The sequence below is a fragment of the Lacerta agilis genome, chromosome 9 (genome assembly GCF_009819535.1).
Source record: "Lacerta agilis isolate rLacAgi1 chromosome 9, rLacAgi1.pri, whole genome shotgun sequence".
NCBI classification, from domain to species: Eukaryota; Metazoa; Chordata; class Lepidosauria; order Squamata; family Lacertidae; genus Lacerta; species Lacerta agilis.
The window spans coordinates 1,789,119-1,813,327 of NC_046320.1; the positions used below are offsets into that span (position 1 = coordinate 1,789,119).

At 43.1% G+C, this 24,209-nt stretch overlaps 1 protein-coding gene across 5 annotated transcripts in view; it reads left to right on the plus strand.

Annotated features, from left to right (window-relative positions):
* Positions 1-240: 240 nt before the first annotated feature.
* The window catches only part of NRG4 (neuregulin 4), a 45,764-nt gene continuing 21,795 nt past the window's right edge, over positions 241-24,209 (plus strand). The window contains exons 1-4 of one of the 5 annotated variants that reach the window (XM_033161361.1): positions 241-292; positions 16,569-16,634; positions 18,352-18,413; positions 21,427-21,486. In XM_033161361.1, the coding sequence (XP_033017252.1) occupies positions 21,477-21,486 (10 nt within the window). In that variant the 5' untranslated portion in view covers positions 241-292; positions 16,569-16,634; positions 18,352-18,413; positions 21,427-21,476. Of the gene's footprint in view, positions 293-8,514; positions 8,623-15,274; positions 15,578-16,568; positions 16,635-18,064; positions 18,188-18,351; positions 18,414-21,426; positions 21,487-24,209 lie in introns of those variants that run through there. The other 4 variants (XM_033161360.1, XM_033161362.1, XM_033161363.1 and 1 more) reach the window with 4 other exon arrangements.

A 24,209-nucleotide genomic window follows, 5' to 3' on the forward strand; every position in this document is an offset into this window, starting at 1 on the left:
ACTCGCATGGTGTTCGTCCACCCTCCTCCTCCTCTGCAGTGGGGAATGCCTGGCTCCTTGGCACAGGAAGCCCACTGCCCGGCTCTGGAAGAGGAAAAGCCCTGCTCTTCTAGCCAGAGGGGACTTCCCCTCTCGCGCAAACACACACACACACACACACACACACACACCACGCAATTCGGAGAGGCGGGGGGGAGGATGCTCCGCTGTCACCATGGATTCCCCCCCCTTCTTTTGCAGGGTTCGGTAGTGCAATCGGGATTGGGGACCCCAGCGCCTCCCATTGCAGCAGGTGAGCACGTGCGCCTTTGCAGAGGCCGGGGGAGAGAGGCAGAGAGGTGATGAGGGGGGTTTGGGGGGGGAAGGAGGAGGTGAGAAGGAAAAAGGAGGCTGGCGAGGGTGCAGGAAACCTTCCACACACCCCACACCCCCACCCACAAAAGGAGGCACATACCTGCTGCTGCTGCTGCTGCCGCCCTAGAAACCTAACGGGCAAGCCGCTCTACTCCGCTACGCTGCAACAGCAGCTGCAGCTGCAGCTCCAAAGGATCAGGCTAAGCGGCGCGCGAGCGCACAACCACACGCACGTGCGCGCGCCCTCTTCTCTCCTAGGTCCAAGGTTCCAGCGCGATCACGCATGCGCGAGCCCCTTCTCCTCTACACTCCCGCGCCCCCCCCCCGCCCCCATCAAGCCACTTACCGCCGCCACCCCGGCGCGCGCTCTCTCCTTCTCTCACGCGCTCCCTCCCCTCAGCAGACGAGCCCGCGCTTCTTTCTGTGGGGCGGGAGGGAAGGATTCTTCTTCTTCTTCTCTCATCCCTCTTTTCCTCCCGCCCGTCGGTCGCCTTGGAAACAAACCCGCTGTGTGGCGGGCGGGGTTGATCCGAGAGAGCGAGGCGCTCCTGCGGGTCACGTGGTGGGTTCTCGCGGCCCAATCGAGGTGGCGAGCGGAGGGCCTTGTAGTAATAGTAAGGCTGGGTAGAAAGGGGCGGGGAGAGGGGACGGAGGGAGAGGAAGGGGATTGGCGGTTGCCGAGGGAAGGCCTCGCCGGGGCGGGGGAGGGGCCGTTTCCTCCTCAGAAGAGGCTCTCTGTCGCCTCAGGTTTAGGCGGGAAGAGATGCTTATTGGGGTTATCATTATCACACGACGCCACCCTTGGGTTGCACTTGTATCACCCAAAGCGGCTTGTAAGTCACCAAAGCTGTCAAAATGAATAAAATAGCAAAACTGGTGCCACCGTTACTTAACCCCCACTACAAGGGTGGTTTTTTTTTTTTAATTTCTTCTCTTTTAACTGGCATGGAATATTTGTATTTTTACCCTCCCATCCCAAACGGGCCCTCATATAATATTTATAAATAATTACATGAAACGAGGACTATTTGCCATTGTCAACAGGTGTAAAAAAAATCTGCCCACAGCTGACTCAAATTCTCTTTTTATTGAAGGTTGTTGATACATTGCTCTTAGCAGGAAGATGGCTTACAAAGTCCTAATGTAAAATTTCAGTTCCTAGCAACAAGCTAAGCTAATTGCCACCAGCCCTCCGCCAGTGGGGCTGAGAATGGTGGGATAAGCCAGTGGTTTTCAACCTGTGTGCCATGGCACCCTGGGGTGCCTTGAAGGATGGCCAGGGGGGCTGTGGGCAACCCTAGCCTCCGTCCCTCTTCCCTCCCTCCTCGGGTGCCCTCTTGCATCTCTGCCTCCCAAAGGCTTGTGTGCAGCTGGTTGTTGCAGCGGCCCTGGCTACAAGCTCTGCGGGTGAAGGGTGCCCTTGGGGCTGGCCAGGGGGTGCTGGGTGCCAGGAGCTGAGGTGGCCTCGGAGGAAGCAAGCAAGCAGGAGAGGGAGCCCAGCCAGCCAGTCCGCCAGCCCTCGCTGGACAAGTGGGAGGCCAGGCAGGTAGTGCTGCGCTGGCCTTTCTTGTGCTTGCTGTGTGCAAGGCCTGCCTGGGAGATGAGTGTCTGGTACTGAAGGGGAGACTTTCTGCTATGCAGGCTCGGTGGCACCCGCTGCTGCCTCCCAAGGTGAGTAAGGTGCTGGCCTCACATTCACCTTTGACAAGTCTCTGTTGGGCCACTAAGGCTGGAGCCATCCTCTTCCCAGACCCGGGGTGGGTGGGGGGAGAGGCGTGAGGAAGCTCCTCTCTTTGATGTGTCTCAACACAAGGGAGGGTGTTCAAAAAGGGGTGAGGGGCTGCTGTCTCTGCAGGCAAGGGGTGCCCTAACTGGCCTCCTGAGCCCCTTAGGGGAGGCGCAAAAAGAAGGTAGTTGGTCAGGGGAGCTGTGAACTCAAAAAGGTTGAAAACCTCTGCCCTAGAGCATAACCAACTTGCTGCCAGGTCTAAGGCCACAATCCTCCATTCAAATTATTGGGAGTAAATCTCACTGACTTAACATTAGGACTTAACAGCTGATGAAATGCTCCATACATAACTAGAATTTATATGGGCTATACATCACTAAGGGACGCGGGTAGCGCTGTGGTGTAAACCACTGAGCCTACGGCTTGTTGATCAGAAGGTTGGCGGTTCGAATCCCCGCGACAGGGTGAGCTCCCGTTGTTCGGTCCCAGCTCCTGCCAACCTAGCAGTTCGAAAGCACATCAAAGTTCAAGTAGATAAATAGGAAGGGTAAATGGCATTTCCATGCACTGCTCTGGTTTTCGCCAGAAGCCGCTTAGTCATGCTGGCCACCTGACCCGGAAAAACTGTCTGTGGACAAACATCGGCTCCCTCAGCCAGTAAAGCAGGATGAGCACCGCAACCCCAGAGTCGTTCGCAACTGGACTTAACTGTGAGGGGTCCTTTTCCTTTACCTTTTTATACATCACTAAATGAGTTTAATCTAAATGTTGAGGTCAGAAAAGGACAAAATCAAACAGGATTTGACTGGGGAGGTCTGGTTGGAGTTGCTTTTAAGTAGAAGATTTGTCTAATGATATAATCAAACTTTTTTCTGTAGCATGTTTTGCTATCGCTTCATGATCGAATACATGAGTTGTATAAAGGGATCTAATAATACAATGGACTTAATTGTTACCATACTTCAGACAGTAGCTGATATATACTGGATCCATTCAAATAACATAATTCTACAAGAGAAGTGAGAAACATCTAGAGAAACGTGTGGTTGCATAAGGAACTTACAGATGAACTGAGATGTAAGAAGGCTATGTATAAGAAATGGAAGAAAGGAGAAATCACAAAGGAAGATTGTACACAAATAGCAAACAGTTGTAGGGAGAAGGTCAAGTGGGCCAAAGCTCAGAATGAACTCATGTTTGCAACGATCTTGGTGAAGGAATTGAGGGGATGCTCATCCAGTTTACAGATGACACCAAACTGGGCGGGGTAACCAATGCCACAGACAGAGCCGTCTCATCCATTGGGGCTGGTGGCGCGGCGCGCCAGGGCGCAATGGCCTGGAGGGCGCCTCCGTCCTCCAGCCCCGCTGGCAGCGCCTGCCGGCAGCGCCCTCTGACTCCCGGCAAGGGAGCTGGCCGGCCACGCCACGCCCTCTGGCTGCCCAGCAGAGCACAGGAGCACAGCTCTGCGCGCCCTTCCAGCGCTTCCGGGACGGGAGGCGAGGGCGGCCGGCTCGCGCTCCCGTGCGCAGCCGGCCGCCCACCCGATGAAGCACAAGCTGCCCAGCCGCGCCGCCCGGCTGCGCCGCGCCATCCGGATGCGCGCGGGAGCGCGAGCCGGCCGCCCTTGCCTCCCGTCCCGGAAGCGCTGGAAGGGCGCGCAGAGCCCCGCGCCGCTCCAGCGCCACGCCCCTCATCCCCCGCTCGCCCACCCCCCTCCCAAGGGGCGGCAAGCGCGGGAGGGAGGCGGCGGAGAGGCGGCATGGCGGGGGCGCCGGAGGGATAGCCGCGCCAGGGCGGCAGATCCCCTTAAGACGGCTCTGGCCACAGAAGACAGAATTGGGATTCAAAATGACAACGGATTGGAGAACAGGTTCCAAACAAACAAAATGAATTCCAGTAGGGACAAATGAACAGTTCTGCACTTAGGCAAGAAAAACCAGCTACACAAATATAAGATGGGGGACACCTGGCTTGCCAGCAGTACATGTGAAAAGGATCTAGGGGTCTTAGTAGAACAAAGGTTTTCCATGAGTCAACATGAGCAGCAGCAAAAAAAATCTAATATTATTCTAGACAGCATCAGCAGCATCAATGTTATAGTATACCATTCAAGGGAAGTAATTTGTTGTTGTTGGTATCCGTCTGTCTCGAGAAACAATGGAGTCTGCCTCTGGGGGTGAAGTTAAACCACTGGAGAATCACAGCAGCCGCTTTGACTGCAGAGACCTGTAAATTGTAACTGCAGCCTTCCACATTGTTTCTTCTGTATTAGCAGCACAAGCCTGGGTAATGTGTATGGAGGTCCTGGACTGCCTAGACAAAAAGATCCCCCCCCCACCCCCAGTGTGGCCTGGCTGATGTCCAAAGGAAAGCAGAGCAATACATTTGGCACCAGCTTGGCTGCGGGAGTTGCCAGAATGAGGTGCTATCCAACCATCTTAGGGATTGCACTCCGCATTTATGTAGGGTTTACCCCTTAGGCTTTTCTTCTCCTGAAGATGTCTCACAATGGAAGGAATAGTCCCGCTCTATTCTACCTTGGTTAGACCACAGCAGGAGTACTGTGTCTGCTTCTGGGCACCTCAGTTTAAGAAGGATATTGACTAGCTGGAATGTGTGCAGAGGAGGGCAACCAAGATGAAAAGGGTCCAGAAACCAATCCTTTTGAAGAGCTGGTTATGTTTAGCCCGGAAAAGAGGAGATACATCTTAAAATACCTAAACAGCTGTCACATGGAGGATTGAGCAAGCTTTTTTTCTCCTGCTCTGGAAGCTAGGACTTCAACCAATGGATTCAAGTTACAAGAAAGGAGATTCTGACTAAACACAGGGGCGTAGCAAGGGGGCGGGGTGTGTGGCCCGCCCCGGGTTCCAGGGGAGAGGGGTGACACTTTGGCCGCCCCCACCCCGCCCCACCGGGCGGGCAGGCCCTGAATGGGGGCATGTCGCCTTTTCCCCCTTCCAGCGGCTATTTTTTAGCGCAAGGGGCAGGCCAGCAAGGAGGGGGCGTCACACCAGGGACAAGCGTGATGCCCCCTCCTCGCTGGCCCGCCCCTCGGGCCGAAAAAAACCACTGGGGGGGGAAGGGAAGCAGAGCAGGCGTGTTCAAGCGCCTGCTCTGCTTCACTTTTTCCCTTTTCCGCCGCTTTTTTGGCGGGGGTGGGCCGGCGAGGAGGGGGCATCACGCTTGTCCCTGGCGTGACGCCCTCTCCTTGCTGGCCCGCCCCTCGTACAGAAAAAAAGCCGCCGAAAGGGGGAAGCTTCCCCTTTTCCACCTTTCAGCGGCATCCACGTGCATCGTGACGTCACGACGACGTCACGACGCATGCGTCGTGCCCCTCCCCCAGGGGGGTGCCTCTGCACCGCCGCCGCCCCGGGCAGCGCAGAGGCTTGCTACGCCCCTGACTAAACATCAGGAAGAACTTTCTGACAGTAAGGGCTGTTCGACATTCAGGAGGTGGTGGCTCTCCTGCCTTGGAGATTTTTCAGCAGAGGTTAGGTTATCTGTCATGGAGACTTTAGTTGAGATTCCTGCATTGCAGGGGGTTGGACTACATTACCCTTGCGGACCTTTCAAAGCAAATGTCTGTTGTTTTGTGCAACTTAAATGCATGTTTTAGAGTCTGGCTAGCATATTATTAATTGACATAGGACATATTGGCACACCAGGGGGAATGACTGAAGCTTTAAAAGAACTGCATTTTAAAATGCTAAAATGTTGCCTGTTTGTTCATGTATGCACGCCGGGCAGATTGCATAACCATACAGAGAGAACAGCTGCAAGATTAGATGGTACAGCTCAGAGATTACGTTTATTCAGCAGATTGCCTTGTGGTTGTCTGAGAAAGATTACACCATTGGAGTAAAGAATACCCATTTACACAGGGTAAGCTCCAAGCTAAGTAGAAAAAACTAACTCAGTACAAAATTACATTGAAAAGAGGGGTGGGGATAAATTGTCACAATCTCATAAAATTTAATATATATTTCTGAGTACCACATCAATCTCAGATTTCTAAACTGTTTTTGCTTTGTGTGTATTGCCTATGATTAGACGTAGTTTTTAAATGCCAGTAAGTTAATTCAGTTACAGTTATATGTTGTTCCATAGTCAAAGCTTGACAAGTATATAGTAGGGAATGGAAGGAGTGCTGGGTTGACTGAATAATGTGATGAAGGAATGTGCTAAACTGGTGCTTGGCTGTAGTTATGAACTGGATGAAAGCAAAACAAAAAACCCTAAAGCTCAGTTCAGATGTGACTAGGGATTTTAAAATGGTGTTTACTCAATCTGGATTAGGGAGGATGCAACCTTATATGGTCATACTTTTCCTGAAGGATCAGGTGTGCAACTTGGTGGTACTTCTGGGTCCGTTACTGCCAATGGAGGCACAAGTTAGCTCTCGGGCACAGGGTGCCTTCCATCAGTTGCAGCTAATGGCATAGCTGCAACTCTAATCTGGGTGAGGATAAGCCTATAAAACACAACCTATAAAACCTATAAAACACAATTTTTATACGGCTCAGGACCCCAATTACAGTATAGGCTTTCCCAGTGCAAACCTACCTGGACCTTTTAAACATCATCCGGGTTTTCTCCACATGCCTCCTCTGAAAAAGTGGGTTGCAGTGAGAGTTGCTGTTCAGTTGCTGTTCCTCAGCTGTGGAATGCCTTTCCCAATGATGTTTGCCTGGCATGAGGTTTGTCAATTTTTAAGCACCAGGCAAAGGCGTTATTGTTCTCCTAGGCATTTGAATCTCGGTGTGGTTTCATTTTTGTCTTGTTTTTTGTGTTCATCTTTTAATTGGGTGGGAAATGATATTTTCCTTGTTATTGAATGTTGGTTGATAAACACTGGTATGATTTTACTGTGTTGTTGTTATCTCTGTATTTTAAACTTATAAATTGCTTTGAGACCTTAATAATGATAATGATGGAGATTGGATAATTTTGTTGGTGAGGTGAAACTGCAAGAACTCTGTTCCATGGCTCTTTAATATGAACAAATATCAATATCTTCATCATAGATTTAGGAGCAATGACTGTCCTTGCTATATTTAATGTACATGGGGCATTTAAAAAATAGTATATATATGAATCCATGAATAGTATATATTGGGATCCATGATCACTGCAGATGGTGACAGCAGTCACGAAATTAAAAGACGCCTGCTTCTTGTGAGAAAAGCAATGACAAACCTAGACAGCATCTTAAAACGCAGAGACATCACCTTGCCGACAAAGATCCGTATAGTTAAAGCTATGGTTTTCCCAGTAGTGATGTATGGAAGTGAGAGCTGGACCATAAAGAAGGCTGATTGCCAAAGAATTGATGCTTTTGAATTATGGTGCTGGAGGAGACTCTTGAGAGTCCCATGGACTGCAAGAAGATTAAACCTATCCATTCTTAAGGAAATCAGCCCTGAGTGCTCACTGGAAGGACAGATCCTGAAGTTGAGGCACCAATACTTTGGCCACCTCATGAGAAGAGAAGACTCCCTGGTAAAGACCCTGATGTTGGGAAAGATGGAGGGCACAAGGAGACAGGACGACAGAGGACGAGATGGTTGGACAGTGTTCTTGAAGCTACCAACATGAGTCTGACCAAACTGTGGGAGGCAGTGGAAGACAGGAGTGACTGACATGCTCTGGTCCGTGGGGTCACAAAGAGTTGGACACGACTAAACAAATATATATGAAATGCTTCTAGAACAAATTTAGGGAGTTCCCTAGGTACTGAACATGTGATTTTATACATCTGTCAACTAATTTACAGATTACAGTATGAAATCAGGCTTTCAGAAATAATGGGACAGCTGTTCTCAGTTGCACTCATGCATTCCTACTGAATGCAGCTGGTTTTCAGGAGGGAATTTAGCCTGTTAATGTGTTTAGGGTACAGGAGTATCCAGGATGCAAATCAACTGCTGTCAACCTTAGTAATGACCAATATACACAGTTCAACATTAATTTGTGTTATGTTCAATGTTAATTTGTGTTATATTGTGATGAAAAGGAACTTGTGCTTATTTTGTATATTTTAGTATTTTTCTTGTATATGTTAGTATTTTTCTTATCTAAAGTGCAGCTAAGTTCTACTATTTTTGTTATACTGCAGCCGAACAAACTTGTTTGAGAATAATTCTGTTTAATTCCATGCTTCCTGGCAGACAAGATACTGCAAGAATTTACTTCTGGTCAATGAGCCACAATAGCTGCTAGAGGCCCATGAAAATTCCAGATTTGTTCTGAATCTATTAAATATCTAGGTTATGTTAATATCAAAAGATATAACACAGTCACAGAAAAGATATAACAAAGTCACAGTTAATATAAATTAATTAATAAAAGAGTTTTCTTCAGATATCGATAGCTGGGAGTCATTGAACCTTACCCTTTGGGAAAGGGTGAATGCTCTCAAAATGTCCAATTCTGGGAAGCACAATTAAAGAAGGATGTTGACAAACTGGAATATGTGCAGAGTAAGGCAACCAAGATGATCAAGGGTCTGGAAACCAAGCAATATGAGGAGCTGGGTATGTAGCATGGAAAAGAGGAGATTGAGAGGAGATATGATAGCCATCTTCAAATATCTTAAGAGCTGTCACATGTAGGATAGAGCAAACTTTTTTCTACTGCTCTGGAGGGTAGGACTTGAACCCATGGCTTCAAGTTTACAAGAAAGGAGATTCCGACTAAACAGCAGAAACAGCTTTCTGACAGTAAAAGCTATTTGACAGTGAAACGGTCTCCCTCATGGTGTAGTGGGTTCTCCTTCATTGGAGGTTTTTAAGCAGAGGTTGGAAGGCCATCTGTCATGGCTACTCTATCTGAGATATCTGCATTGCAGGGGGTTGGACTTGATGACCTTTGGGTGTACCTTCTAACTCTATGATTCTATGGTTCATAGAATCATAGAGTTGGAAGAGACCACAAGGGCCATCCAGTCCAACCCCCTGCCAAGCAGGAAACACCATCAAAGCATTCCTGACAGATGGCTGTCAAGCCTCAGCTTAAAGACCTCCAAAGAAGGAAACTCCACCACACTCCTTGGTAGCAAATTCCACTGCCGAACAGCTCTCACTGTCAGGAAGTTCTTCCTAATGTTTAGGTGGAATCTTCTTTCTTGTAGTTTGAATCCATTGCTCCGTATCCGCTTCTCTAGAGCAGCAGAAAACAACCTTTCACCCTCCTCTATATGACATCCTTTTATATATTTGAACATGGCTATCATATCACCCCTTAACCTTCTCTTCTCCAGGCTAAACATACCCAGCTCCCTAAGCCGTTCCTCATAAGGAAGGCATTGTTTCCAGGCCTTTGACCATTTTGGTTGCCCTCTTCTGGACATGTTCCAGCTTGTCAGTATCCTTCTTCAACTGTGGTGCCCACAACTGGACACAGCAGAATATAGTGGTACTATTACTTCCCTTGATCTAGACGCTATACTCCTATTGATGCAGCCCAGAATTGCATTGGCTTTTTTAGCTGCTGCATCACACTGTTGACTCATGTCAAGTTTGTAGTCTACCAAGACTCCTAGATCCTTTTCATATGTACTGCTCTCAAGCCAGGTGTCACCCATCCTGTATTTGTGCCTTTCATTTTTTTTGCCCAAGTGTAGTACTTTACATTTCTCCTTGTTAAAATTCATCTTGTTTGCTTTGGCCCAGTTGTCTAATCTGTTAAGGTCATTTTGAAGTGTGATCCTGTCCTCTGGGGTATTAGCCACCCCTCCCAATTTTCCATGATTCTATGATGTAAATGTATAAAATTATTTATATTCTGACTTTTGGTCATGGCCCTGAACATGACTCACAAACATAGAATTGTACTGAAATTAGCAGTAAGATAGGAAAATCACAGAAAATGTGAACCAAAGCAAAAGCATGAGATGGAAGGGTTTTGATAGTGTACTGAAATGCCAGTGGAGGGTCAGTCAGGGCACAGATTCTATGGTATAGAATGAGAGAACAAGCTATCTGGGATTTGGTTATCCTGGGCTTTCAAGTGACACTTATTTGAGACTGGATGTGCTCATTCAGTGCATTCAATCACTACTATCAGTACATACCAGAACTGTGCTGGTCTGACTTCTTTCCTATCCACATGACTGACTTGGACAGTTGTGGGGACCAATCACTCTATATGCCTTGGAGAGCTCACTTTTTGCTAACAGTGCAAGTAGAGGTGTTAAGGAAGTACTTCCCCTTTCAAGAGGCATTTCTTAGTTGTTTCCTAGAGTGCCGAGACAAGAGAATGTGTAGCCTACTGTACAAATGTAACTTCAATGATATGATGCAGCCTGGGTTGTGCTAATTCATTCTGGAACTGGTTATATGTTAAAGCACAAAATAGGACTGCTTTAGGTGTAGTTAATGGAGATGTTAGCCCTACCTCACCCTCAAGTTGTAAATTATTCTAGTTCTAAGAAGGCCTCTGAATACCTTCTAATCCATCAAAGCAAATGAGTTCCTGCCAGCCTGACATAAAGGTTCTAAAGGGAAACAACTTGTGTCAATGTGTATAAGAGTGTCATTGGAGCACCCCACAATTGCCTAACCTTGGCTCACATAGGTTCAGGTCGGGGGCATAAGTAAGAGACTTCAGCCACAAGCAAAGCAGCAGCAAGTAGACCTGATATTTATTGTTGCAACAAGACTTCAAACTACAACATAGAAGAAGCAGAGAGAAGCCCCAAACAAATACATCAGTATTTTAAGGTTTCCCAAAGTTTTGCATAATACATTTCCTTAAACATCATCAAGACATCATACAGATGTCACAGGAAAAGGTGTGGTCTCAGAACCTGAGATCCAGGCACGCCTTTATCACTCAAATATAGTATTTCACACATACTCCCATCACAGTACAGAGGAATGCATTTACAGTTCCCTGGTCCCTAAGTCAAGTCAAATACACCCCTTTGTCTTGTGGCTTCATACCACTATGGGGTTGGTAGGCATTGTGATTGAGATGGTTATCTGTCTGACACTTTGAGGGCAGAATATCACCAGCCATGATTCCTTGGGAAGGCCCTGCAGACCTGACTGTACATCTTGGGGATTATAGCGGGCTCTCTCACCCCATCCCTTATACCTCACTTCCCTGGGTCCTAAATGCCATTGGAACTGAGAAGATTGATATAATGATGTGATTTCTTATGAATTTCTAAAGTTTTCCCATTGAGCCTGTACATAGATACATTTATCAATGAATTGCTACATTTGGTAATGTGCAGTGGAGGCTCTTGTCTTTGCCTCAGTGTGAAGTGGCAAGGCTGGGGGGGGGGGGAGGTCTCTCATCCCCCTTCCAATTTCCCTGTGACAAATGCAAACTTGTTTGATTTGGCTATTGCATTTAACCCTGAAATGCAGCTTGGCTAAGAGACTGACTGAGCCATGCATCAAGAAGTCTGCTGCTTAAGTCTTTGCTTTGAATTCACTATATTGCATTTGGTAAGTCACTCATTCACAGCCTCAGTTCCCCCATCTACAGTATTTATTTGGCTCTGCAGTTTCAGAAAACTTATTTCCTAGCACCACCCGGAGATGCAGGGGATTTAAAATGGAACCTTTTGCAAGCAATGGATGTCCCCTGCCAATGAGCTATAGCCCTACCCATTTTGTCAAGGGAAAGATTTTCTTCAGGCATCGCCTCCAGGCTCATAACAAAATTGTCCCAACTTTCATTTAGGGATGGCGGTATGACATACACCTTTGCAATGTCTCGTTCCTGCAGCTCCACAAATATTTTCTTTATAGCTAGCAGGTGGTATTTACTACTTTTGTAGCCTTAACATAAATGTCTCTCAATGCTTGCTAGCTCTGCTTAGCTTCAGCAACGCCCTCACGTTGACAAGTTGGCTGTCTTCCAAACCCAGAACAATAGTGGCATGAGCTTGCTCATCCTTCTGTAGACACGCAGCATTGGGGTTGTCTGGAGTCTGTTCACTTATCAGAGGCCATAAATCCTCCCAATGCAGAAACATCTCCATCTGGACATTCTAGGTCAAATAATTGGTTAACCACTCTAAGAGCATTTATGAAGCAATGTGGTTCAGGAGGAAGGGCATATAGGGATATATACAATATTAGCCATACTCGGAGCAGGCCCACTGAAATTAATGGACATGACATGGGTCCATTAATTTCAGTGGGTTTACTCTGAGTAAAACTTAGTTGAATACAATCTATTGACTTGCAGAGATTTGGAATGCTTATTTATTATACTTTATAGTTTGTGAGGGACTGATATATTAAAGTTGGTAAGAGAATAGTACCATGTACAGAAATTACTACCACCTCTAGTAGTAACACCTGCAAGGGGTGTTGACAGCAAGTACTAGAACGCTATATTAATGCAACTATTATAATGCTTGAGTTTAATTACTTTTTTACAGTGTTGTAAAGGGCAAAAGCAGCACCACCATTCTCTTACCAATGGGACTTCCAAATGTTAGAGCTACAAGTGTTCTTTGTACAGAAGCCAGTGCCTCAAGAGTTAAAAAGGAACAGAGCTGGTTATTAAATTGTGTAGTTTTTACTCTGGTCTATTATCTCCAGGTTTTACAGCCGTCATTTCTACTCTTTGAATACTCGTTTTGAGAAGTGATAACAATCCGTTGACAAAGAAAAATGGCTTACGTGTGGTAGAGAACTATCTATAGGAGGAAGGCATCTTCTCTCACTCTAGTAAAACCTGACTGTAATCAGTTAATGTAATCTTCTTGTAACAATACACTTCCCTGCATGCACCAGAGAGGCCTCAGGGATGGTTTTCTGTGTAGGTATGGTTACTAGACTAGCATCCATGGAAAACAAAACTGCAAAAATAAATAAATAAAATGGATACAATAAAAACATGAAGCAACTAACTTATACAATCTAAAGTTTTTATCACTGTAATTCATAACACATCAGTGGTGACTATGGCATCCAGTGGATCGTAGCTGAAAGTGAATGTTAACAGAAACAGGTGATAATAGTCCTGGAGAGAGCTTTGCATCAGCAGCATTACAAATTTGGTGGGGTGAAAAGATCATTGACAATGATCAACAAAGCAAAATGATCCTCACACAGAGTGATCCTTGCACAGGTGTATTGCCCATAATAGACAAGGTAGAGTCAGTGTGTGCTGCACAGCAGATAATTTCCAGCAACTCAACAGAATGAAACAAATGGCACACTCAGAAGGAGGCTTATTTTACTTACCTGTTCAAATAATTCTATCCCATTTTCCTTATCAGAACAGTTAAAAGTTACTAGCTGCTACTTGGGGAGCCATTCCAAATCCCCAAAGAACCACAACTTTGGCACTAGAATAAATATATATTCTTGCATCCTTTGTTCCCACAATTAATCTAAGAAGACTGCACCATTTTTAAAACACTTAATAGTTGGAAACCTTCTGACCTCCAGCTGTTATTCATTAGTGGCCAAATATTGTTTGCTCTAAGCACAGATCAGACAAAATCCTGACAAAGGAGTCTGTCTATCCCGCTTTGCCTGCAGCTTTGCCTTTAGCACTTCTGTCAGGGCCATATGAAGAATTCCGTTAAACTGGGCTGCAAACACCTTGAAGGCGAGAATTCTTTCTATTTCAAGGTTGGAGTGAAGAAACAAAAGGTGCACTCTGTAAGATGAGAGCTCTTCCTAAAGGGATAGAAATGTTTACCTTTTTGGTGTCTCTACCCTCATCCCCCCAGCAGCATATTGCACAGGTTCTTCTCAGGAATTATTAGCACAGAAGAATAACGCACCTGTTACTCAGCTGATGTGAGGGATCCTCTCATCTTTTAACCACCTCCACCCCAATTTATGAACGACACAACTACTTCTCATAATGTCATCTATTTGGCAGGCCAACATTCCTCTGGCAGTACAAGTGAAGAACTAAGGCACTGGTTTAGCTCCTACAACATCCCCCATTTTGAGGAGACAAATATATACAGAGGTGTAAATTAAAGACATGCCAATAAATACATTATTAAGTTAGGAGTTAAGTTGTTAAGTTGTTGTTGCTTTGCTTGATCTGCAAAAATGTAATTCTGGCTTCTTCCTTTCATGTCTCTGTTACCCTGCCTAAATATCTGCACAAGTCTAGAAATAAGAGTAATCCATCTGCACAGAATTGTAGCAACTCACTGTATCTAGAGGTGTTGTCCTAATGCAAAGATTCATAGCTAGCAATCTCTATGTTCAAGGCAAGCACCAAATTATTGTTATCATTATTTATTAAATTTGTATACTGCCCTACACCTGTAAATCTCAGAGCCATTCACAACATAAAATTACAATATAAAAAACATAGAATACGTAATAAAAGCAAAAACGAAGACAACCCAATAATGCCCTATTCCACAACACATTGAAAAGGGGATCGGATGTTAAGAGGAATGTTTTTGTCTAGTGCCTAAGGTGGTTAATGAAGGCACTAGCTCAGGGGTCCCCAAACTAAGGCCCAGGGGCTGGATGCAGCCCAATCGCCTTCTAAATCTGGCCCGCGGATGGTCTGGGAATCAACGTGTTTTTACATGAGTAGAATGTGTCCTTTTATTTCAAATGCATCTCTGGGTTATTTGTGGGGCGTGACGTGTTTTTACATTAGTAGAATGTGTGCTTTTATTTAAAATGCATCTCTGTGTTATTTGTGGGGCATAGGAATTCGTTCATATTTTTTTTTCAAAATATAGTCTGGCCCCCCACAAGTTCTGAGGGACAGTTGACTGGCCCCCTGCTGAAAAAGTTTGCTGACCCCTGCACTAGCTGAACCTCCCTGGGTAGATCATTCCATGAACAGGGAGCCATCACAGAAAATGCCCATTCTTGTGTTGCCACCCTCCGGACTTCTAATGGAAGAGGCACATGAAGAAGGGCCTCAGAAGTTGATCTCAGGGTCTGGGTAGGTTCATATTGAGAGAAGTAGTCCTATGACATCTAAGAAATTGTTTTTCAAGTGTGTGTGTGTGAAAGAGAGAAGGGGGGGCAATATATCAGTTTTGTCATACCTGCGCCACCTTCACCTGACTACTGACAGGAGACGGCAATCCTACCAGGGCTGACAGCAAGTGGTGCATACTTCTGTACGGAACTTTATTTGAATTTGTTGGCTCCCAGGGGTTTTCTTGGGGGATGTGCAGGGTGCGTGTGTTTGTGCCATGGAGCAACAGTCTGCCACAGAATGACATTCTGAAAACTACTTCCTTGACTATGTCAGTCAATGTGTCACAGCATTTTTATGACAAGGTTCCTAGTAAAGTGATATCATTTTGCAAACAAAGTGAGTAATCCTGCCATTTCTAGATAGAAAGATAATTTCCTACAACATGTAACAAAATGTTTTTTAGACAATCAGTTGCTGCTAGAGATTCAGTGACGTATACATTTTTTTCACATCAGTTCAGCCTATTTGTAAAACAAAACAGTGATCTAGTTTGTATGAGCAGTTACCATGGCTTCCCATCCAAACTGCATGTGGCTTGAAGGACAGGTAAGAGACCTCCCCCTCATATCTAGCTGATTGCATCTAGAATTCTAGAAATTGCTTTAAGAAATCTGATTCAACATAGTATTTGAGAATAAATCTTAGCCAGGCAGGAAATACAATTTGTAACTATTTGCAAGATTGTTAAAAACAGTGACTCTTTAGGATTTATAGTATTTTATCCCAATGGAGTGTCAGGTTGTATTTAAACCTTCACTTACCAGAGCCCCAGCCAGCCAGCCAGCCAGCCAGCCATAAATAAATCCCCCAAACCCCAGACATTTCATTTAAAATGTAAAATTCCCCTTGATGGGTATGTTGGCCCCTGAAAATAGATTATGTCTGGGATTTCCCGAACATGTGGCAACCCGTGTGTGTGTGTGTGTGTGTGTGTGTGTCTGAATGCTGTTTGGAAGAACATGGGAGTTTACAGAACTAGAAATGTTTATAAGTAAGTTCTGCTACCTAATAAAGAGCAGGGTAGTTTGTTACCTCAGAATACTCCGGGTTGGTCTAACTCAGGCAAGGCCAAACTTGGCCCTCCAGATGTTTTGGGACTACAACTCCCATCCCTAGCTAACAGGACCAGTGGTCAGGGATGATGGGAATTGTAGTCCCAAAACATCTGGAGGGCCAAGTTTGTCCATATCTGGTCTAACAGACTGCATACAGACCATACATTTAAAGCACCCCCTTAAAAAAAATAATCCTGGGAATTTTGGTTAATCACAGAGCTACAAATCCAACACCCTTAACAAATTTCAATTTTCAGGATTATTTTTTGGGGGGAGGGTGATAATAAAGTCAATATATTCGGTGCTCATAACAACCAGAGACACGAGAACAATCCTCCCTTATTAAGCAAACTCTTAGAAATGATATCGTTTCTAGTAATTTATTTGCACAATAAGGGTAGTTACATTTGCCATAAAAAATTAAGCTTAGAAGCAGTAGAAGCAGAATGCAAATATGAAATTTCTTTGTGTTTTTCTTCTAGCTGAACAAAGTTGAAATCACCATCGACATGAGTTCCGGATCTAGTGCACAAAGAATTTTTTTAAATGTACGTTACTATTTTATCATAAGATATTTGCAGTTGTATGTTTTTAAAACACAGAAAAGTATTGCAGTGTGTTCAGTAACAGGTTTAATGATTTAGTAATATTTCTGTCTAATTATGTAAAAATGATTATTTCTATATCATTATAGTTAATGAAAATAATATGAAGGTCAAGAAGAACTGCCCAAATGTACATATTTTTTGAATAAAAATGCACAAATATTTGGTTTAATACAAATAACTATTAATCATAGTATGTTGGATTTATTTGAATTTAATGTTTTATCATTTGGTTTTACAGTTTTGGTGTAAAGGTTATAAGCCATAAGGATTATTTAGTTTTTATTTTCCTGAATACTCTGTGCAAAATGGAATTGGTAGCACATTTGGGGAAGTGTGTCCTCTGCTGGTTTAGGGATAAATCCCCAACCTGCATAGTGGAAACTGCACTTCTGAATCTCTGCATGCAATGGGAGTGCTCTACCACTGAGCTATTTGCACACTTTTTGGTAAATGCTTAAAAACCAGAACACATAACGGATTGAGAAGCATTACCAACATAGAAGAAATTGTATGTCTGCATTCAGCATAGTTTCCTAACCCTTTCCATGGTTCATCTTTCCCCCCCCCCTCCCCTGACATTAGCTCCCTTTATTAATCCCTGAGAAAAGCTGGAAATGGTACTCTCAAAAATTCTGCATGCCTAAAAAGTTTAAATTATATGCCAGTATGCATTTAAATGCTGCAGTTTATGGGCCATTGAGTTAAAATGCAAAAACTCCAATAGTTTGTAATGATTCTGGATTGTGCCTTAAGTAAATAATATCATTATCCAACTTCCCACAAACATACATATACGGGTACGCATGTCTCAGAATTTGAATATGCTTTCTCTGAAAAATGTGACAGAGATAGTAAAGATAGCATCACTGTCACATAAGTAATTCACAGGCAACAGGTTGCCCTAAAGGTGATTATATGGATCTAATCAAAGCACTTTCGGGAATTGGTTTGAAGTATAGGTTCAGGTGCATAGATCTAATCAACCTGGATGCAGTAGTTGATTTGAAATGTAGGTCATGGAACTGCCTCTAAGAGCTGCAAGGTTAGCCACTGGCATTTTAAAGTAGCTTGGAACTATCTGTTAAGAATACAGAATACATTTCAAGTGTTAAACGAAGTAAGCATGTACAGTATTAAATTTACATTTGTAACCAGAGAGTTAGCTTCTTCTGTTTATGTTGCTATTTGGAAGCTGCTTTGAAGTTCAGTCAAATGTCACTGACAGTGCATTTTTGCTTTACGATCAAAGCCCTGTTACAGTGACATGTATGCAATGCTGTGAGAACAAAGGGGCGGTTCTCCTGGCCCATACTTGGCCTCTGTGTACACCTTTGTCTGTGCCTCAACCTCACCCACGTTGCACTATGCAGTCATATAAATTGTCAGCTTTGAGCATCAAGTACATAATGCCAGACCTTGCTGCTGAATACACAGCATTTTCTTTAACTTAAATGCATCATTTTGTGCACGCAGTTTGGAATTGTAACACTCAGGTAAGCACTCAGGTCTGCTTTTTTTTTAACTGATGCCTCTTACTGTTTTCAGTTTTATTTCCTTATATACAAAGTTGACAGAACATGAGCCACAGAGCCACAGAGAAGAACTGTGACTTAACCAGTGTAATTCAGGGAGCTGTCATTTAATGTTTCTGTTGCAGAATCAGGATACATAAAGAAATCGATTATTCTTTCAAGAATCATCATTGATTTTATTTACACTGTAAGTATAGATCTCTTTAACCTTTTTATGAAACAGTATGCCATTTAGAATGAACAAAATGTATCCAGACGTTTCCTCTTGACAAATGATCCTGCATTCTCCAGGGCAAATGTAAAAAAGCATTTCAAGTGACATAGGTGAATGTGTAATATTCCAAGTGCAACCTCTTTCATCCACAAAAGGTCCATGCTCTACTGGTTGATTTAGTATCAGGATTAGATTACCTGCAACAAAAGCAATATAGAACAATTTTACCTTTTTTGCAGATGTTATTGCACAAGTATTAAATGTAAATTTGAAAATAACCATTGTTAGTAACTATGAAAATTAGTAAGTGCAATTTATTATATTTCCCTCAAATTAAACATGTTTAGTTTAGGACAGGGATGGCTATTTCAGCAAGAAATCTCTGAATCTCTCTCACTCTCTCTTGCAAGGTTGCAACTTGAAACAGAGTTGAGCTCCTTTAGATGGTTACTGTATTTCTCTTAAACATGTTTAAATTTTGTTTGCTCTTGCTCTGGATAAGGGGTTGTTTAATCCTTTCTTTCCTCCAACCCTGAGTAAAACAGGATCTTCTGTATATTTACTTGAAGCACAGTGGGTATCCATTTCAACCAAATATAACTCCTAAAGCATTGTCACCAGTACATCATTCAGCTTTCTCCTGGGATATACTGTAGTAATCTGTACATAACATTATGCAGCACAGTACTTTGTGTTGCTCCTTTCCTTGTAAACAATGTGGGAATGCAGTTAGTTGTCAAGCACTACAGCCAGATTACACAAAGTGCCATTTCCTATTGATCACACACTGCCTGGGTAATTGGTAGGAGGAAACTTGCCTGGTACATGTGAGACCTTGACATGGATTATTACTATTGCAAGTGTGTCTGTGAAGGTCTTCTAGGGGTAGGGGAAACTCCATGATCAGTTGACTGAGGGCCATTGTTTAGGCTGATTTAACCAGCAGCTGACCTGAAGTATGTACTAAAAATAACTGGGAACTGATATACACACCACTAGAAATTGTATGTTGCAAAGGTCAAATTGCACTTCTTTGAAAAGTAGCAGAAGATGTGTTTGGGTGGAAGATACTCACTAATGATTCTTGGAAAAGGAAGTAAGATTTTCTCCTCCACTGTTTGTTCTCACATCTATATCAAATCTGCTCATTAATAATCCTTGGACTAGGAAGGAATATTTTCTGTTCTCCTGGATAAGTGATGAATATCCCCTGCATATTTCAATGGGAAAGGAAATAATTAAAAGGGGTTGAATTAATCCAACCACACTACTAGTGTACAAATATAATAAAAAATAATAAACATTAAAAATAGTTTGTTCCCAAATGTATGTGAAATCAATAGTGGCCAATGTAAAAAGGTTATGTTGTCTTCACACAAAAAAGAATGCTCTTCTAAGATGATGCTTTTTGCACCAAACAATGGTGCAGCTGGGTATAACTTACACTCTAGCTGCTCTTGTTAAATGTGCTGCATCTGGGGGCCCTCCGGGTGCTCAATCAGCTGAGTGGACCCTGGGTTTTGCCACAAATCCCTGGCCAGCATACATGTGTGCATAAACTTAAAGGAAATATGCTTTTGGCTTTGGGGATATTTTTTTTATTAATATGACATTTAGACAAATTTAATCTATAAATTAATTGTCTGAGACTTACATGATTAATGAATTAACATTTTTATTATTGGGTTGCATCCCTACTCAGAACTCAAATGAAACTATTCTAATGAGCCCCACTTTGAATGAAATGGGGTTGGATTAGAACGATCCATGTGGCCCCTTTTAACTATGATTCTATGATAACTAATTTTGCCCTTAGTGGGATTCCCCCCTCCCTGTTTCTTCACCTTTATTGGAGGTCAGCTCAACAGGCCATTTAAGTTTACACTTTAATAATGTCGATCATATGCACTGGTGTAGTGGACTGAAGAGTTGGCATCATAATTCATAAATAAAGCTGCCACTGATGACAAAGATTTTGACAAAACGTTTTCCTTACCAACCTCACTCTTGATTTATACTAAGAGGTAAAACTATATCTCTGTTGAGTTCTTGGAGAGGAAGGGGTTTGGGAACATCATCTGCAAGCCACACTGGAACAGTACCCATCTATGCTTTTGACAGACCAGGGTCTAGCAGATGAGCCGAAGAAAGTGACTGATGAAGAAAAGCTCTGTTCTCTTTGGTAACTGCTCCATAAATTACTTTCCTCTCCTCTCATTCTGGTTGCCACTACATTGCTAGATCAAAGGTCGAATGAAAAGGCAGCCTGGATTCAGTCTTAGATACACAGCAATCCATAGGTTAAGGATGGCACTTTCAGATGTAACACTAAACCATACTTCAGTATAATGTCCTCATTCGGTTTATATCACAATGCATATTCACAATAATAAACAGCAATTAATAGGCTATAGATCAGTAATAACCTATTTAAACTCATTGGGATGTAGTACAATGGACATAACCTCCAAACTAGATTTAATTAAAGTTACAATAATATTTAAAGATTTTATAGTGCTGTTTGCCTATGCTAGACAGCATGGTGCTGCAATTTGTGGGGGCGTGGAGGTGAACAAAATAAATAAAGGAGAATTGCCCAAATAAATTACTGTACTTTTCCGTGTATAAGATGCCCCCACACTTTTGGGGACCCCAAATTTAGAAAATGGGCATTATGCACTATCCGTGTATGACACCCCCCAGATTGATTCTTAACTTTATTTTGAAGTAAAAAAACCTAGTCTTATACACGGAAAAGTACAGTAACTGCAGGAACAAAGGAAGCAGTTAACAAAAAATCAGGACCACTGAGCTATTGAATGCAGCAATGTTTGCTGTTAGATTTAAAATTAATTGTGTTTACATAAAGGGTAACAGATACCTGCTGACTGCCAACTGAGTATTTATTTAGTTTTGATGAAAATAATCCTAGCTGTTTCATCAGACAGAAAACATTTGGAATAAAACAAGGTGTTTTTGTCTTCAGGGCATTCGAAGAATAGGCGGTGATCAAGAACTACAAGCGGTCAGAATAATATGCGAACAGGTAACTTCCTTAAGGTTTTTGGTTGTACCAATATTCACAACTGTGTTATATTTCTGACTGTTCAATGGTTTGTTTCTGTGACTCGTCAAACCACTTCACATACTGGTTTCATATACTTGTGCTCACATGTTCTCTCTCCTGCCCTTGTGGAAAGGGTTTATTGTATTATTTTTTAACCTGGTTTGGATTGTTTGATTGCAACCAGCATCTTGTAATCCTCCTTACATTTAGCCCTGTCATATGGATTAGTGTTATCCCCATATTTCAGATGGGTGGATGAAGTTTAGAAAGTAAGAACACCACTTAGTCATGGCAAGAGGTGATACACAGACTGTTATACAAAAGAACAGAGAAGGTTGGAGAAAAGAAGGTCATTCTGTACTTCCTCTGGCAAATTAACTTTTTTCTTGGGCAAAACATTCATAGGTAATGTGTGCTGACAAGATTGTGGATTTTGCAGGCTATTTTCAGACATTTACTATTTTGGACTGTAGTGCCTGATGTATTAAAATGTGTGCAGGCAGTGGTATGTCCCTCATTTGCAGGTGCAGACAAATTTTAGGCTTCTGTTTACATTGCCAGATTAGTGGGCACAAATATTCAGCTGATGTTGATGTGCATATTGAACAGCATAATATAGTAGTGTGAAAATGTGGAATTATCTATGCATAAAATAGTTAGCATGATTAAAGAAGGTCCATATTTGCTTTGCTTGTGGGCAACATATTGTCCCTATGCACAGTGATGGGGATCACAGTGGAGATGATCATACCTATATATTAACTTACCTTTCTAAGCAAGAAAGCTTATGGAGAAATGCAATTCCACCTGCTCTCACAGAAATGTTCCACCATTTAAATAATATTTTCTTATTTTTGTGTCTAATTTTTATTTGAGTTGGAATATGCCCACCCTCAGTATGTTCTTGAATGTAATATGTTCTTTAATGTTCAAGAACATTTTGTTAAAGGTTTCCCTGAAGTTTACTAGATCATGAGTTGTTTGCAATGTCATCACTTTCCACTCTCTGTTAGACTGCACAAGAACACATCATAAAAACATGCTGGATCAGCCCAATGGCCCATCTAGTTCAGCATCCTGTTGCCACAGTGGCAAACCAGATGCCATTACAAGGTACCTGCAAGCAGGACCTGAGCATAAGATCCCCTCCTGTGGTTTCCTGCAACTGGCATCCAGGAGCATTGCTGCCTCTGACTCTTGGAGGCAGAGCAGCGCCATCCTGGCTGGTAGCCATTGGCAATTGGTACAATTAGTTGATGGGGCTCCCCTTACAGCGCAAGCACATAACAGCCCTTCTCTTTACTATCAACTTATGGTTTTGCCATAAAATCAGTGTACTGCAGAAATAGGATGGCTACTAAGAGAGGTGACCCCCCCCCCTAGTTTCAGTGTATAGCTTGGGGAAAATGAACTAGGTGGTTCATTGCAATTACCTTCCCATCAGCTCTTTCTGAACCTGAGCAAGGGAACAGGCACAGCATATAGCATCTTGAGTTCTCTGTCCTCCAGTGGAGTGAGATTATAGCTTGGCACACATATGATTAGCATGCAGAAAGTTCCAGCATTTCCCATTTAAAAGGAGCTCAGGGATGGGAAAGCCAGAGAGCCATGATCATTCAGAGCAGATACTGCTTGATGCCTCTGGTCTGGCAGTGTAAGGTGGCTTCCCATATACTATGCCCTTTTAAAATGTTGTGGTTCTTTTTTTAGGGGTGTTATTGGGTTGTTGTTTTTTATTTTGATTACCGGTATATATATTTTGATTTTGTTCTGTGAACTGCCCTGAGACCTCTAGGTATAGGGCGGTATATAAATTCAATAAATAAATAAATAATAAATGTGGCCATTCCAAGGATGTTGGGAAGGGAGGAGGCAGCAGGAACTGAGTTCTAGCACTTCTGATATAAGATATTTTTTACCATGAGAATGAATACAATAATTCATCAAAAATATGAATTCCTTAACAGGCTGTTTTCTGCTTCTCCTGACTAGATTCCCACCCCCCACCCCAGATTTCCAGTCTAGTTTCTTTTTTTAGTTCCTTGACTTGTTTCTCCCATCTCCAGAAAGCATGCACACCCACCTACACCTCTTCATGCACTAGTAAGAAGGAATCCAGTAGGCAAGTTGTACTGAACCACAGGTCATAAACATTTCAAATTGCAAAGTGTCTTGAACCTTTGAGATAGGATGCAAATAATGAATGCTCCTCCACCCACACAGCTGACTGATATCTTGAATACAATTTCATCCTGTTTGTTTGTGGCACAATGTTCAACAACTACTATATAATAAATTCATTTGTTGTTCTCCATGTAATTAATATTCAAATAATTTCTACATTATAACTTGATTGAAATATATTGGAGTCTTATAGGCAAATACCTGTCTAATTATTCTGAATTTGAATATTTTTGGCACCTTCCTCTAACAGCATGTATTCTTTATCCTTAGCCCTTGTGATTTCCACTTCCACTTTTGCTTCTGTGCAGCCTTTTAGAATAGATCCCATGCCTTCCCCATAGCACACAGTCTTTAATCTATTTCTCACCCAGGAAGATGGGCCTTTTACTTCCATGGCCACACTGCATTCAGCATGTGACTAACTCCCAAAGTTCCCCTGGCTTCAAGCCCCTTCATAGCACAATGCACTCCTGCCACTAAGCCTGTATGAAAATTTCCCCCAGCCAAGTTGGTGTTCC